This window comes from Oryzias latipes, chromosome 14, assembly GCF_002234675.1.
Source record: "Oryzias latipes chromosome 14, ASM223467v1".
NCBI classification, from domain to species: Eukaryota; Metazoa; Chordata; class Actinopteri; order Beloniformes; family Adrianichthyidae; genus Oryzias; species Oryzias latipes.
In genome coordinates this window covers 6,157,933-6,176,126 of record NC_019872.2, presented here as the reverse complement: position 1 = coordinate 6,176,126, position 18,194 = coordinate 6,157,933, and the positions used below count along the sequence as shown (strand labels likewise).

At 38.3% G+C, this 18,194-nt stretch overlaps 1 protein-coding gene across 5 annotated transcripts in view; it reads right to left on the bottom strand.

Annotated features, from left to right (window-relative positions):
• Positions 1-324: 324 nt before the first annotated feature.
• Positions 325-18,194, bottom strand: part of gabra1 (gamma-aminobutyric acid type A receptor alpha1 subunit) — a 29,278-nt gene continuing 11,408 nt past the window's right edge. For all 5 annotated transcript variants that reach the window (XM_011492367.3, XM_020699617.2, XM_011492366.3 and 2 more), the window contains 6 exons: positions 17,387-17,607; positions 16,305-16,387; positions 15,178-15,321; positions 13,448-13,600; positions 1,833-2,035; positions 325-1,285 (listed from right to left, as the gene is read on the bottom strand). In XM_011492367.3, coding sequence (XP_011490669.1) covers positions 965-1,285; positions 1,833-2,035; positions 13,448-13,600; positions 15,178-15,321; positions 16,305-16,387; positions 17,387-17,607 — 1,125 coding nt within the window. In that variant the 3' untranslated portion in view covers positions 325-964. The remainder of the gene's footprint in view (positions 1,286-1,832; positions 2,036-13,447; positions 13,601-15,177; positions 15,322-16,304; positions 16,388-17,386; positions 17,608-18,194) is intronic.

The window sequence follows — 18,194 nt, the reverse complement described above, 5'->3', positions numbered from 1 at the left end:
ACATTCTTGCTTGCAGCTAGCCAGTCTTAGTATATGTTACACAGCTGTGTAATTTTCAACTTAACATGGACGTGAACTGGGTAAAAAACAGTCACTTAAGCATGACAAAGCCCAATATATACTATTTTTTATGGAAACTATGCTTAAAAAAAGTGTAAGTTTCCATGAATTTAGATATTATACTCGTTAAATACACTTTGCAAAATTTAAACGTAATATAGACATCTCGAACATTGATAATATTTACAATGCAATAAGAGAAATCAATATGTTTTCAATGCTTAGCACGGGGATAATGGAACTTAGTACTCTGTGATCCCTAAATAAACAGTGTCCACGGAGACATGTTTTATTGCTATTGCAGAAACTATAAAACAACTTGAAGTATGAGATAGCTTCATAAAACATCTACAGAGGATGGAAGAGGTCTTGAAATGACTGAGCACTGCTGATCCCAAAGAAATAAAGCCAGCAGTCCATTGTACTTAGATAAATAAATAAATATGAACAAACAAGATGCCCTGCCCATGCATGTACAGAAGTGCCTTTCAACGTGCCAGTGATTCCACATAAAAAAAAGAAAATTAAATAAAAAACAAACCCAGAAATACCCCGCCCCTCCACCTGTTTGGGCTATGTGCAGTTTAGAATAGCATTCTCTTGGCTAGATATTTATGGTGGCATTGTATGGCATCATCTTAGACCTGACAAACCCCTTTCAGACATTTATACTTTTTGTTATCTTTGTTCTTTTTTCTGTATTGTTCTTTTTTTTTTTTCTTTTTTTTTTCAAACCATCAAAATGTAGATAAACACAGAAGCAATTTCAGAAATGGGAATTCAAACCAGCATTGACACGATATTTATCATTAAAAACAAACAAAAAAAAGAGAATAAGAAAAAAAAAGACATTTTGTAAGAAGAATAAGAAATAAGATGGAATTGAAAAGGGAGGAAACATGGATTAGGTTGGATTCATCCCCTGCAATTTGGGCTTCTTATTCAAGTAGGTTGCCCAGTAGACCAAGTTGAAGGTTCCAAAAAGCAGAGGGAAGGCTATTCTGGCAATCCTGTCAATCTTGCTCACACTGTTAAAGGTCTTCTTGGCCTCTGGGGGTTTGGGTTTTGGCTCCTCCTTGGGCTCATCTGGGGGTGGAGGGGCACTTTTGGCAATGGTGGCCAAGCCTGGGTTCCTGGCAGGGTTGGGAGCGAACGGTGTAGCTGTTGCAGGCGGGTAGGCTGTGGTGTTGTTCTTTTTTAGCAGAGACTCCTTCTTTTTCTTTTGCTGATTATATTGTTGGGAGAAAAAGAACATAGGAAAAATAACATTAGTCTACATTTGTAATGAGATTAGATTGGTTATTAAATGAAGTTTGTTACATGATTATTTTAAAGATACCAGTTGGGCTTTTGTGTGATTACGGCAAAAAAATAAAACAATCTTCTTAGGTTTGTTCAAGAAACGACTGTGGAGCTGCTAAGTGCAGCAAAAAGACAGAAAGCACAGATGAACCTCAAACTATTAATGTTTGTGTCATGTTTTTCAAATAGAATTTTCTTCTACATGAGCTGGAGACACCAAGACAATGTATTCTGCGTGATTCGACGTGTTATATATACGAACACAGCTCTGCTGCAGCACCAGCTAACAACATGACAAATGCATTAAAGATTGGAGTTTTGAATAATATTTGGAAAATAATTTTATATAATCTAGAAACATTTTCTTATCTTATTAGAATGTCAGGTTGTTTGGTCTCTCACTTATCAGAAATAGTCAAACTTTAGTACAATATAGCAGAAAGTTAGGACAGAAAATTGGAGAGGGCTACCTTCTCGGGCACAACGCTTTTTCCGTCCCAAGCATAACCTCTCTTGGTGAAATAGTTAACTGTGGCAAACTCGATGAGTGCTGAGAAAACAAAGGCATAGCAAACGGCGATGAACCAGTCCATAGCTGTGGCGTAGGCCACTTTAGGCAGAGAGTTCCTGGCGCTGATACTCAGAGTGGTCATGGTCAGGACAGTGGTCACACCTGCAGGAGGAGACAGATAAAATAGATATGTGATAATTCTTAGAACACTAACTGTGGTATTCATAGTGATAATCCGGAAGTTGATTTTCAGTCAAATGCATTGGAATTCATTAGAAATATAATCCTTTTTGGTTGATTCAAAACTAAAAAGGCAAATCAGCTGAATTTGGGTACCAACATTCATTTATAGTGGTTTAACATCTTTTGCTGCAAAGAAAGAAATTAAAATAAAATAAAAAGTGAAAAAATAAATTAAACATCAGTAAATTCAAATACTTAAAATTGTGGTCAGGACTTTGATGACAAACCACTTTTTGATATTAAATTTGATATTAATTGATGTCTCAACTACTATTTTTCCCCCATACTAGTCACTGATCAGTTGGGAGTGATGACAGAAAATATTGCAAATGCTGTGTGGGATGGTCATCCCACTTGGATCCTCAGAACAAATGCCACCAACCACCCCCACATTTCTGCCTCTTCAACCATCAAGAATGAGTCTGTAATCCATTGTATGGCACATACACTTATGAGAAAATGTATTTATATGCTTTCAATTTTCTAGATCTATTTATTACTGTTAACAGTAAAAAACCTAAATGTTTTCTGGCAAAAATTCTTTAGCTTGTATTTTGGTAATAAGTTACATGTTTTATGACACCAATAATGGGTGAAATTCTCATTTCTAGGTGCTGTAATATCTCACACATACTTCAGACAGTTAGAATCAATATGCTAAGCTAAAAATTTCATTTATTCTCTCAAAAAAACGTTGGTACTAGTACTAAAATTTAACTTTTTTGAATTTTTTTTTCACATGCAAGAGACCTGAGGGGAAAAAAAAAGAAATCTGATTTTTTTCCTTCCAACCCTTTTTAGTGAAGTGATGAGTCACAGAGTTCCTTCCTTTAACGTACATTTATCACTCGCTGCTGACACCAATAATAGGTGAAGTTCTTATTTCTTGGTGCTGTTATTTAACACACACATACTTAAGACGATTAGCATAAATATCCTGAGTTTTTGCTCATGCAATAGTCCTGACAAAAACAAAAACAAAAATCGGAATTTTCACCTCAAACCCTTTTTAGTGAAGTGATGAGTCACAGAGTTTTCTTCCTCCCACTCTTTTTAACCTGCTTTTATCACTTACTGCTAACTTGAACCCCAAATGCTTTTTTTTACTATTACTTTTGTAATAGGCCAATCATTTATGATTAGTTTATTGCAGGAATAAGAAGTCTATTGTCAAGCATTTCTAGTTATTGAGGACTCTAAGGGGAAAACGCTAATATGTGGGTTAAATGTATTTATTCTGAAGTAATTTGGTGTTAAAATTGACTTTTTCTTCTCATTTACAAGCAAAACAAATGCAGTTCTATTGATTTCCATGTCATTTTCATACAATAAACACCCTGATATACCTTTAAAACATAACTGCTTTGCGTGTGTTTCAATTTGGTTACATTATATCGCTGAATGTGTGTTGTGCACTGCAGCAACTGAGAAGTGGGTCATTGCTTGGTTTTTTGATTTATGTGTATAAAAATGTTTTCCAAGGGAGTATATGAAAACATCAGGTGATGATTTTTCACGTGCAAATATCTCTTTCTGAAAGTATTATGCTAAGCCTGGCTTTACAAAGTGCTTGCCTCCTCGGACTGAGAATAAGAATGCAAAAGAGATGAACGTGTTTCATGTTTTGTTTCTAAATTAGTAAACCCATTGTTGTTGTTTTTTAAGGATATACTATAACTATTTTTGTTAGCGTTAGGGAATTACTTGGAGGTACAATACTGAAATCTGACAGGTAAAAAAACAAAGTGACAGCTACTGAGAGCGAATAATGTAACCTTAAAAACAACATCAATCTGCTATATTTTCAACCAAACATCATATTGTGGACATTTGCACAAATTGATGCATCTTTTGTTTCAGACACTACATTTTCCACACCAAAGATCCATGTGAGTTACTGCGCAGCGGTTGTACAATATGTCCTAGAGCTGATCAGCTGTGACCGACAGTTGCACCAGTGTTATCCTAAAACAGCTAGAGAGGAAAAATGAGTAATTAGGAGCGTTATGACATGTTTCTCTTCTTGAGGAGAAAAGAGGTCATCTGTTTCACTACAATGTGATGGTGAGCCAGCTGTTCAGGGCCAGGATATGTTACACAACCACCACGCAAGGATCCCTTTTTTTAGTAAGAAATTCACATGAGCTATGTCAAAATGGCGTGTGCAAGAATTTGGCTTTTAACAGCTCTTTGATCTTATCTGCAATTCTTATTAGCCATCAGCTTTAGTGGTCTATCTGAAAATTGAAGGCAGAAATAAATTGTCTTTAATCTTATTTGTGAGATCATTTGTCTTATAGTGTCTTGTTTGCAAATATATGTCTAAAAACATTAAATTTAAATTCCCCTCTATGATCCTGGGCTTAAGCTTTACAAGACCCACTCCAATGAAAATGGTGCTTTTGGTGTTCCAACATGTTTTTGTGGCATTTTTCTCATGATGGAGGATATATCCCAACAATAAAGATTAAAATTGGGTATAATTGAGTTTTTCTTTATACAAATCGATGTAAATCAGGAGCAGATCAAATATGGCCTTTGAAAAAGCTTACGTACAAACTACATTCCACAAGCTCCCTGCTCCGCTCCATTCCAATGCATCCACTTGTAGAAGACTAGATCATCCTACGTCACTGTTCTCCTCGTCTGAGCTGGCATCTACAGCTGGATAGCTGCAATATTGCTGACCACTTTCGTTGCACCGGTAATGTTAGTTTGCGGTTGTGGGGGCTGGAAGCTAGCAGGCGAGCGTGGGAACAAAGGCATGATGTGAAAATGAGCACATGCCTACTCTGCGCCAATAGCCCCGCCCACAACTCAGACAAATTTCTGATGAACTCCTGTCCCTCTTAAACCTTGCCCAAGAAAACTGTTGTCTAAAAACAGCATAATAATAATTAAAAGACTACTGGGAACACTTTTAGAATAATTCAAGATGTAAGACTCAGAAGAACTTTAATAAAATGCTTTTTTTTCAAATGGATTTAATGTTAAACGAGATTTTTAGCCTTGTGTACCCCATATTGTGCTATCCTAGAGAAATGAATGTGCAACATTGGAAGAGAGACCAGACTTCTGCAAGCCACATATTTTGTTTACCAGTAAATCAGCTTCTTTTTATGGTGGAGGATTGAGGCGCACCACTGGGTATTACACAAGTCCTCGCAAAAACGCTCTGATGCTTGGTATCCCACATATTTACTGTGTTTGACAAGCTCTGTCGTCATGGAAACAGGGCTTCCATCTTCCGCAGTGTGCTAATACCAGAGGAAAACACATAAATTAATAAATAAAAAAAGAACATGTTTTGAGTTGGCTTTTTTTGGATTTAAGATAATGATTCCTGGACTGGATCATCAATGCAAAAGGGAGAGTCTGCATTAGGTGGTGGCATGTGTGTGTTTACACTCATCTGCATTCATGTGTGAAAGTGTAGCAGATGTTGCATTTCTGCTAAAAAAAAATAAAAAAAACTGCCATTTAAATGCAGTTGGGTTTTCCACCTGCAGGGAGCGTAACCCCGCCTCTGTGACTGCTCGGTGATTGGCCCATTTAGGAATCGTTTAGAACACTAGCAAGCTGATTCATTAGAACACGGCTCCGAAGCTGGTTTTAAATGACTTTATTTGACGTGTTGTAAGTAACACACTTGAGGCTTTGAAGGCTGTTAATGAACAAAGCCATTGATCTGGAAAGTTCTAACTGGATTAATAGTGGCGTAACTCAATTCTTGATGGTTGCTTCTACTTCATTAGCTTTGTGTGGACAAGCGCTGACACATGATATATACGTTACATATTGTCTAACGAGATTTTTGCCTTTATTTACCGAGTGACTTATAAACGCTCTCACACACGCGGCGTAATGGGAAAAAAGAACGTCAAGATGTGGAGAAAGATAAAGCACGTTTGGCGAGTTGGATATTAAAAGGAAAAAACTTGGAGGCAAACGGGCAATCTGCGGTTGGAGGGCTGGTGCAGCAGCCTCAGGCAAAGCTAAAGTTTGAAGTGACGTGAACAGCTCAGAAGTACATTTCTGAGAGACACATGAAGCTCACTTTGTTATTAGGTTTATGGGAGAATAAGATAAGAAAAGTGATTTAACGGCAGTCAGAGCCATCATTCTAGTAGGCCGCTGGTTCTCAGCTGACTGCAAAGGGCTATAGATCAGAAAAGAAAGTCCTCCAGGCATGGCTTAAATTATGGGCTTGTTCAGATCAACTTTTTATACAATGGCTTATTCTTTTTTTATGGACTGCAAGGTTACTGTTGCGATCATTTGGTCATCTGCTCTGATGATACAACCCCTGATTGTCAGCTTTTGCAAAATCCAAGCAATCTTAAGAAAAAACAAGTGAAATGATCATCCTTTTATTACAGATAAACCACAGACTAATCCTGCCTGGCGGGGGTGAATTTTCAGGAAAATTGTCTTCTTTCTGACCTGCTCCAGCATTCTAGCCTTCCTAGCATAGTGCACTATAAATTTTTGATGGTGAAATCATACAAAAAAATCTACTTTGGGTCAAATACCTGGAAGATGTGTCAGTTTAGATGATGTAAATGCATGTTCTTCAAAACTTCAAAAAATGATTCGCAGCATGGCATGCTGGGAAACGTGACGTACTGCTGTTGGTAAATGGTAAATGGCGTATACTTATATAGCGCCTTTCTTCCTACAAGGACAAAGCGCTTTACAGTCACAGACCCATTCACCCAGTCACACACACATTCACACACAGTCTCACACTGGTGGTCGCTGTTGTTGTTATGCTACGAGCTAAAGGTAAGTGCTTTAGGCGAAGCAGCCAGCTTAATATGATATTTTTCAGATTTTCATCGAGACAATAACAGATCGACCATTCTTGCTTTTATTTTTACCCCTATTGAATGCTCACAGAGACACGGAAGTAGCGGCAGGAAGCGGCTTTTGCAGCAAGATGACTGAGGGCGTACCACAGATCATCATCATGTGAATGAACGTGAATACGATGGATGCTTTTGTGCTTTTTGAAATAAATAAATCTGTTCTCTAAACATCCTCCGTGTCTTCAATGCAATGTAATGAGACACACACAGACAGAAATGTGAAGGTATCTGCTGTAAATCTATGACGTAAATTAATAACAGGAAATGATCGGCTAGTCAGTTAGCATGTAGCCTAATAGTAGCCTTCGAATGTAATGCGATTGACTGCTAAAGTTAATAAAAGACAAGTCCTGAATATTATTATTCCTATTCGACCCTAAACTATAATATCAGCTGTCTGTCAACAGACCAGCCAGTTGCCCAAATGCTGGCATACATCAAAGAGCTCTGCGGCGGAGCTAGTAGTAGCCTAGCAGGAGCTATCGTATGACAAAGCAGCCTAGTTATCATAAATCTTTTGATATTTTTCTTATATTCATTGAGACGGTAATAAAGTTATCATTTTTGTTTTTCATGTTCCTTTTTTGAACGAATATGGGTCACAGAGACACGGAAGTTACCGCTGAAAGCGGCTTAGTTTTGCCGGCGTACAGAGGGCATATCCGCGTGAATGACTTATGACGTGAATAATTATTGCGTTCGAACGGATTAATTATTGCGTTCGAACGACATAATTATTGCGTTCGCACAAGTTAATCATTTCGAGGGAACGGAATAGTATTTTGAGGGAACGCAATAGTATCTTGTGGGAACGGAATAGTATCTTGTGGGAACGGAATAGTATTTCGTGCGAACGAGATAATAACCTGTGGGAACAAGATATTAATCAGTGGGAACAAGATATATTTTTATATCTTAATGTCAGGACACGGGCTCCGTACATTTGAATGATTTTTGTTAAAAAAAGTATTTTAATTTACTTTTTGCTCATAAACCATCCATGTTTCTATTATCAGAACACAGTGGATTCACAAATAGTTGTCATAAAATGCTCGTGTTTTTAGGTTCTTTCTTTGGAAAATTGGTGACGTCACATTTACTGATTAAAAAAAAAAAAGGGCAGTGGGCACATGTCCAAATTGCTTTTAAAATCCGGGGCAATAGATAGTCCCGTGCTATTTGTTTTAGAGGTTATGGAGGGAATACAGACATAGCCAGAGCCGGTGGAGAGTGTGGCGTCACCACATAGAAAATAAAAGAAGGGGAGAATTTAAGGATGTGGATCCAAGTTTTGATCAAACCTTTTTTTTTTTCTGTCAAAAAGACTTATTTGCTACTGACTTGGCATCTGCACTACTATTTCATTTTAACACATTTAGTGTCCCTAAAGTATGAAATAAAAATTTATATTTTATGTATTACTTAGAGACCAATTCACAAAGGTTCTTAACGTTTCCTGCTTCTGAAAGAATGAAAAAAAGTCAAATATTCAAAGGACCTGGGTTGAGAGACATTGGTATGGATAATTCTGTCAATAACTCAACTAATCCCAAGGGTTGCATTTCTGTCAACATCCCAACTCAGCTGCAAGTACTCATTTATTTATCCCTAACAAAACCCTCAGAGACTCATCGCCTTCAGCATCACTGCATCAATTTCAATTACATTTATTATCAAATAAACAGACATGTTGATTGACAGGTGATTTAACAACCAAAATTAAATACACGGACAGACCATTGCTTACTATGCTGACAACAAATGCCACTTTGGAGTATTTTACCATCCATCCATCTTCTGAGCCCGTTTTGTTGCTTTCGGGGTCACGGGCCTATACCCGCCACCTGTGGCCAAAGGCAGGCTACATCCTGGACAGGTCGCCAGTCTGACACAGGGTCACAATCACACACCCATGCACACTCGTATTCACACCTATGGCTAATTTAAAGTAACCAATGAACCTATGAAGCATGTCTTTGGATGGTGCAGGGAAGCCGGAGTCCCCGGAGAAAACTCAAACATGCACGGTGAAAACATGCAAACTCCACTAAAACCAGAAACAGAAACCACACAGAAAGGTCCTCCACTGGTGATTCTGTTTCAGGTCCCCCAGCTGGGATTTGAAACAAGGCCTTCTTGCTGTGAGGCAAGAGCCCCGTGCAGGGCTATTTAACATAGAACTCGATTAGGTGGGTTTATATAGGAATAAAGTCTTGTTTAGTTTTTTTTTTTTTTTTTATTAAAGAATAAATAAATAAATACTGCAATAGCCTTGCTAAAAATGCCAAAGGGTGTAAACTGCCTTCCACACTTAAACCACTCACCATCCTAACTATGCAGGTCTAACAGGTCATCGGGAACGTCGGTGTACCCACACAACCATTAAGTCACTTGTTGCAGACCAAACACAGACTAACACCTGATGCATACAGGTGTGTAAGCATCAATGTATCTAAGTTCCAGGGCAAACTGTAGCGCAAGGTGTCACTCTTTAACCACCAAAGCCATTAAAAAGCATGAGAGAGCCAACAAATGCCCACTCTATTGGCTTTTAAAATCAAGAACTAATCCTCTGAGTGCCGCTGTCCCCAACTGATCAAAACAGCAAGAGCTGGGGAGGGAGTAACAAGATTAGTAGTTTGGTGTTAGTTCATTTATTTAGTAAGTAAAAATACAAAACAAACATTAGAAATCAACTGTTTTTTTAATTGCAATAAAACAACTAAATTCCTGTGTATTTTTACTTATAGTGTTGTTTCTCTTTCGGCTTTTCCCATCAGGGGTCGCCACAGCGAACGAGTCGCATGGCAAACTTGGCAATGTTTTACGCCAGATGCCCTTCCTGACGCAACCCTCTCAAAGCAACCGGGCTTGGGACCAGCACAGAAGTAGAGAAGGGAACAGGGAGCAGCCCGGATTCCAACCCTGGTTTCACGGACGGAAGGCGCCGCAAACCAGCACGAGCTAAACCGGCTGTATTTTTACTTATAGTGAAGACTTAAAAATTAATATTAAGTGTAGATTATTTTATCTTTTTTATTTCTCTTATTCCTAAGGGTCATTTCATGTTAGCTTTAAATATCACCACCTGTAGCACTTCTTAAGAACAACAGTTAATTTACTATGACTGCTTGATAAGTCATTTTTAGGACTGGAGTCAAACAATTAATTGATGTCAAATTGTTCTTTACTAAGAAGCTTTTATCAAATTCATAAATGTCTCTTAAAGTAACTATTTTCAAGCAAAACATTAAAACTAACTTTATATGTAAGTAGCCTATTCATAATTTTACTAATGAATGTTCCATTTCTCTTTAGTTTACATTCTTAGTTTTGTGTTTTTTAAAACCAAATTAACCTTTTTGTTTTTAGAATGGAAACTTATAAAATAAAGTGATATCCTAAAGAGTTGAACTGTGCGCTACATCAAATTGTGATCTTGCAAATAAAAATATAATAGATTCTTTTTTTTTGGCATTGACACACATGTTTTAAATTTTAAATTAATATACCACATTTACCTTTAGATCCTCTACTTTAAAGAAAGAAAAAAAAAGATTACCCACTCCGATAAATATCGTGCTTTTCATGTTTATAGCATGTCCTTGTGGCATTACTCTGATGGACGACATATATGGGCCTACTGTACAAGATTTACACATAAGAAAATTAAGATCAAAACTGCATTGTTGAGTCTTTATTCAATTCAATTCCTTGTTAATCAGGAACAGATGAAAAAAGCTAAAACTCGCTGCTCCGGTCCATTCTGATGCATCCACTTGCAGACAAATAGATCCATGTACGTCTTTGTTTTCCTCATCTGAGCTGGTATCTGGCTCAAAACTGGATGGTTAGATAGCTTCAATTTTGTTGACTATGTGTTCCACCTGTAATGTTAGGTTGGGGTTGTGAGGGGCTGTAAGCTAGCAGGAGGGCATCTAAACAGATGGAAGACAGGGAGGAGGAGTGAGCTAATGTTGCATCGTCAGTCCCGCCCACAATTCAGAGGCAAATTTCTAATGAACTCTTGCCGCTCTGCAGAAACCATGTCCTAGAAAACAATATTTTTGGCTAAAAACGGCATTATCATAATTAAAAGACCTCTGGGAATGCTCTTAAATTCATAAAAAGATAATCATATCAATACTGTTATAAAGCAGAATCAAGAGAAGGAAAAAACAAATCTCTTATAAAGCTATCTATGCAATGTTTGCACCTCAATTAAGCCATTAAGTTGCTTTGTCCTCACCAAACAAGGCTGAATGATGAATGAATTTACATCAAACTGTTGTTGATTAAAATTCATCTCCCATTTCAGCTTCCTCGACCCCTGCCTGCCCCCCTCTCACTCTCTTATCATGAAGCTTATGATATGCTCATACTTCAACATGATGCTAGCTCCATTTGCTGGCCTCAGCTAGTAATGTCAAGCATCATTTATTTAATGTCTAACAACATCTTATTTGTATGTCGGAAGCACCAGGTGTTGTGATAAATAGCTGGTGCTCAAAGATTTGGGCTTAAAAAGAATACATTGACATAACTTATCTTCTTTGTTGCATCGGAAGCTATGGAAGTCATTAACGTCCTCTACTAACTTGCTGCATGGCTTTTTCTTCAAAATGTAAGGATGTGACTACCCTCAAACAGGAAAATACACAAGGTCAAATGTTATTTGTGCTGCAGAAACATCCGTTTTCAAAGATCGGGGGATTGAGAAAGCGATGACAGATCTCAAATGCTTGCTGTGTCGCCTTAGTGATTTATTTTATGGTGATATTGACATTATAACCTCTTTGAAAACAGGCTCATTCATCTGCTGTCTGATGATGAGCATTAGTCACACGGATGGCGGTACACTTTGATGCGTGTTACGCTGCCTTTTGCTCACAACGGCGAGCATGTGTGCTCATGTGTGTTTGTATCTCTGTGGGAACATGCATGCATGCACCACACATGCATGTAATCTCATAATGCAGGACCAGAAATGATAGCATGAGGGACACACACATGCCCTAGATAGTTTGAATCTAATCTGGGCCATCCTCATTTCCGCTCGACACGTGACAACTCGGCTTACTGCAGGTAGGCAAGCTGTGGGGAACACAACGCTCACACATGCTAATGCGCAATCATGAAAACACTCACAACCACACACCGACGCTCTGCGGGAATAGTGGGAAACCTGCTGGAGCCTTTACAGCTGCAAAATGGGCTGCCTATGTAATAATTCTGGAGGATCTCAAAGTAGCCGACCAGGGGAGACACAGACACGAGGAGAAGATGAAGAGAGCAAGGGAAGGAAAATGAAGAGTCAGAAGGAAGTGTGTAGGGTGAGGTAACTCAAGGACATTCTGCCTGCTGCTGTGCTGTGCTGCTTCCGAGCATGCTGCGGACTCGCAGGAGCTTTCCTTTTGGGTGGCATTATGTAAGAGCGTGACAGACAGACAGAAACGCACACAGCCGCACGCTAACACACAATGTTGCGCATGCTCACACATAACACTGTCATCACGCTCAGACTTAAAGTCTAACATTCAGAGCACGTAATTCTAAATTCACACTGAGCTGTGCTTAAAATTCTGTCGCAGCTGATGAAAGCTCTTGTTCACCTAATTGCTGCAAAGAGAATAGAGTGTGCCATAAGCTTCAGCTCAATGAACAATTGTCCAGTTAGATGTTCAAATGTCTTTAAAATGTCCTTTACATTCTCAAACCCTCCTCCCATCTTGTTCTTTAAAGATAAACAATTCCCATCGATGCTTGTTGTTTTCTGAGCTTTCAAGGTAATTGGCAGACTCCAGGAAAGCATGCTGAAGCTTGTACTTCTTACATCTCAACACATGAATGAGCTTAGGAGTTTATAGAAAGAGTGACCACTTTCCCGGGCTTCCAGTAACCATGTTGTGCCATGCTAATCCAGGCCTGGCTCCAGCGATTCTTGGCAAGACGGAAAAAAGTCACGCTTTCCACAAATGCTTCACTCTTCTTGTGTATTCTCATTTGTTCACATATCAGAGAGCACCATGCATAATAAAATCTGATGATGGTATGGAGTACCACCCCAGCTTTATGAAAACTGAAAAGGGAATTTTTCTGCTTTATTTCGACAAACTTAAATCTGAATAATTTTTTCAGTATTTTACAGAAACTGAGTTTTCAAACCTCACAAACTCATCCTTCATAGAGATAGGAAGTTAATTAAAAAACAAACAAACAAAAAAACGATGATTTAGTACACAGCTGAAGTCTTTTTGTAGGGTTTTGCCCCTTTCATCATACGATAAGTATACCAGCTGGTTTAGTGCCATACTCTCATCTCCTTTAGTTCTGAGCGAGAGCCAAATGTCTCATCATTGTTTCCTCCATGCTGATTTATCTAACAACAGATTTGAAACCTTCTGGTGAGGGGCTCATTTCTGAAGCCACAGATGTTTAGAAAGGAAACGGGTGCACAACTCACCAAAGACAGTTCTGGCAGGGACGGACTCTCTGTTGAGCCAGAAAGACACCTGGGAGAGGATGACTGTCATGATGCAGGGTAGATATGTCTGGATCACAAAGTAACCAATTTTCCTCTTCAGGTGGAAGTGGGTTGTCATCACCACATACTCTCCTGTGGTTTGCAAGATAAAAGTAACCATCAGACCTCAAAGTATTAGCAGATTTAGGAAGCATTTAGAAACCGCCTGGAAAAACTTGAACCTTTTTTAAAACTTTCTGACGAAATGAGAATGAGAAAACTAATATGGAGCTTGGTATGGACAATTTGATTAGTTATGTCAAACACTGTTCAACAACCACTGAATTATTGTTGACCAAAAGATCTAAATAGAAGACTGAAGACCTATAATAGTCAAATTAAAGTCCCACTCCGATCTTTTTTTTAAGCTCTTTTATTTTAAAAGTATTTCCCAGTGGTCTTGTAATTATGATTATTATTTTTAAAATGGTATTTTTTACAACTGCCCCAGATTCACAACAGTCTGAATAAATACATACTCAGAATTGCGATTTTGGGCTCAATTTACTTCATATATGTCCTCTATCATTAGAAAAATGCCACAAGAACATGTTAAAAACACAATTTTCATTGGAGTGGGTCCTTAATAGATTAAAAAAATATATACATGCCAGAGCTTTTTCTGAAAAGTTTATGTTAATTTCAAGTTTAAAGGTTAATTTTTTTCAAACCTAAATTCTATACTACAATTCAAGTAAACAAAGAATCTATCTTTAGCCAACTATAGACTATGGCAATATTTGGAACTACTTTGTTCTTTCTAATGTTCATGATATCAGCATCCAAACCATTGGAATGTCAAGTTGGATCAACATTATGGAAAATAATAGGAAATGCGGCCTTCTTTCCACATTGTTTAAGAAACTCCAGCATCATCCTTGGACCTGTACCAGCTAGACCAGGGGTCCGCAAATAAGGAGCTTCAATGGCAGGTTTGTTGGAAAATATGTCGGAAATCAGCCCTCAAGGCCTGGATTTGGGGACCCCTGAGCTAGACCATATAATACCTACTCATTTTACACGTAAAGAAGTGAGTGTGTTTTAGGCACACAAACATGGCATTCTTGTTTACGAAAATCAACCAAACAAAGAAAAAACGTTGGAAACTTTAAATAAATAATCTCAAAGGTCTAAAGGAGCATTTTGTAAATTTTGGTAAAGTACAGATGACAACAAACGATCCTAAATATCATTGATGGCACAGACTATTCACTGTAGCTTGTTAAAATTAAATATTAACCTGAATTAGCCTTAGTGCCTGATATGTTGAGGGCCTTGTTTTTTGACACCACAGTGAAATTAAGTCCCTGCTGTTTCTGCTGAGCTTTTGGAAAGAATAACATAAAGATTATTTTCATTAACTTAATTTAATTTAGAATCCATTTGGTTTTCTTATTTTAACCCTTTAACATCTAAGCTTTGGCTTCAGTGTTGACATTCTTTGAATTACTGTAACTATTCAGCCATTCACGCAATTAACATAATGTAGCATTGAATCTGTTGGAATTATGTCAGTTGCGTAAATGGCTGAAGAGCGAGTGTTATTTTTTTGTCAGCGACAGTTCCAGTGTTAAACAGTTAAAGCAACAGTAATTACTGTTCCTGTTTGGGGTATAGGAAGGATGTTAGGCCAAAGTAGTACCGTGTGTCATTTGTGAGCTGAAGCTTACCCGTGCTGGACTGAACCACACCAGAATCTACGCTCTGACCCATCAGGTCATACTGGTTCAACCTGGAGCCATCCTCTGCTACCACCACGGACTGAGCTGCCCCTCTAGTCCACACATACACCACCTCTGCTCGGGTGTAGGCATCTGATAAGAAGGAGCATAAAAACAATATTTGGTTGTTAGGGAGTTTTATTGTTTCTAATACTCTGCCACTGAATACAAATAATTTTCTCTGAATTTATGACTTTTGCGTTACCCCATCCTGTTTCATTTCCTCTAGTCTGCCATCATCTCACTTATGTCCAGCTTCATTTGCAAAGAAGCCTTTTATTGTGCCTTATGTGCCTCATATAATATGATTTTTCACTTTCTTTAAAATCCAATTACCTCCTGTCTTTAGCACATTGTATCTTTTCAAACCTTTCTTTTGTACTATAAAGTTCTTCTAAGAAAATCAGCAAACATCCAAACAGGACAACATGACCTTAAAGCCACCAAGTCTGTCTTTCCTCCCTCTGGCCACTCAACCAGTCATAGCTGCAGTGAGGCTCGACCACTGCAGAGGCAAGGATGGCTCAACTGCAGACTGCAGCATGAGGAAGAGAGCTTATCACTAAAATATTTAGCGAGTGAGTTCAGTTTAAAAACACACAGGGTTCGGCCTGTTCGCTCTCGCCGCCACAGCTGTCCTAAGAATTGGGCAGCTGCAGTGTGACACTTCCTCTCACTTTCCTGTTCGCTTAGTTCCCAAACTCCCCCTGCCACCCCAGCCTTATTACTTCTCCCTTCCAGCATTTCTCCCAGTGCCTATCCGTGTCTTCAACTTCTATCATTGGATTTCTTGTTAAGTCGTCTTAAGAATGGCACAGGGTTGTTGCAGCTGTCAGTGGTGAGCAGCTGGTATGATGCCCTGTCGATATTATGGAGAGTGGGCTGCACTTCTGCCTTCGCCTTGAAGGGTTTTTAGAAGGCTGAAAGAGAGGCCATTATAGTTGGAGCTTTTCCTCAGTGTGCCAGCGGAATTAGGCACTGTGACAGCACATAAGATGTGATGCAAACTAGCATTCATATAAATATACATATTTTCAATATTTTTAAAATGACTAAAAAAAGCAAAAGCTACTTACAGCTGCCAAACTTCAGTGGACAAGCATGGGCATCCATTGGAAAGTCTTCTAAATGCATTGGGCACTCTGCTCTTACAGTAAGCCTAGAGGAAATCATATAGACATATATTATACAAACACATTTTGGACTGAAACATTACTCAAGGAAGATTATATTTTTTCTTTTTTTTCTTTTTTTCTTCTCTACGAATGCAACTGCTCGAGTTCCCCAAGCAGAGAACGTCTGTTTCCCTGCAGCTTGGTGGAGAACAGCACGTCAGGCCACCCGTGACACACTAATCTCCCGTCTCTCCCTCATCTCACTCATCTGTGACACCAATATCAGCTCTGCTCCCCCCCCGATCTTCGTGAACATGTTGAAACAAATGTTTTATGAGCTTTACCTTAGACATGTCACGATAGCATCAGTTCTTGGTGGGCAGCAAGGTTTAAAATGATATTTGCTAGAGCATCATTTTCCCTCCACTAACTTTACTATACTAAACGCTTCTCAATTCAGCTCATTTGCAAATGTCAGATATCATTTTCATTGTGAATACCAGTTTTATTGCCAGGGATAAAAGCATGACTGCTTCTAATGAAAGTGGCATATTTAAAGTGTCTAAAAAGTAAACAACCAATAACTCTTTTAGACCTAACGAAATCTTTGTTTCCTGTTTTGCTTGAATCAAACACTTTTTTTAGTCAACCTTGACCAAAAACTTCAATGGTTTAAGTGTATTAAGCTATGATGAGCAAAAAACAAGCTGGAAATAAGCAAACACACCTGTTAAATTAGTTTATGCGGTTTAGCAATGTGGAAATATTAAAAAATATATTTTAAAATACTCAAATACTTCTCTTTTTTTATGTAAAAGTGACGACGAACCTGCTGACTTGCACTGTTTAGCCCAAAATAAATATCATAGATCAAAACCGACTGTTTTATTTTTTTAACCCCAAAACTTGCAAAAATTATTTACTACTGTTATTCCGATTCCTATAGCCACCATTTGATGCATATCCTACTTGTTTAATTACATAAATATATGAAATATTTGTTCTGGAATCTCATGCTGCACTGCCGCAGTACATCTTCCTACCTCATGGTGTACAGCAGCGTGCCTTCCTCTGTGATCCGCAGCAGCTTGTTGGGCATGGTCATGTTGTGGGCCACCGACTTCTTGCCATTGTGGAAAAACGTATCAGGAGTCCAAATCTTGCTGGCCATCAAGTTGTTCAGACGAAGCACGGCCATGGGGCCTTTGAACTTTAACCTTTCATCCTTCCAACTCTGTCTGAAGAAGACGTCAATGGTGTACTCCTACAGGACGGTGGTGACATTAAGAACAAAAACTAAGTAAAACAAGGCCAGACTTTCTTTATTGCAGCAATTTCCTTTGGAAATTTGTACCAACAGCCCAGAAACAAAATGCCTTGTGGATCTATTGTTAATGTTCCTGCATTTCTACATCCTAATTTTTAAGAAATTTAGACTTTTTCAGGGCCCAATTTATTGCTGGTAAATGTCCCTTGAAGTTAAAGGACTTCATGAAGAGGGAACTTCTGTTCAACTGAACGACATAAGTATGTCTGACTTGTCATTTCTTTTGGATGGACAATCCATATTTGTGGAAACTCTTTTTTTACAAAAACATCTTTGTTCCCATATCCATTTTTCCTCCCCTTTTAGTTGCACGTTTAAAGACTTTTCCTTTCAAACGTACGTATGCAGCAAGAGAATGAGTTGCTAGCTAGTAAATTAGCATCACTTTAGTTACAGAAGTGATGAAAAGAATTATTCTTGAAATTTGATTTTTAGTGGAAAAAAATTCTGGGGCACGAAAAAGGAAGAAGAAAAAACAAAATTTTAAAGATCTATCATTTTCAATTAACTTAATGAGTGTGGCT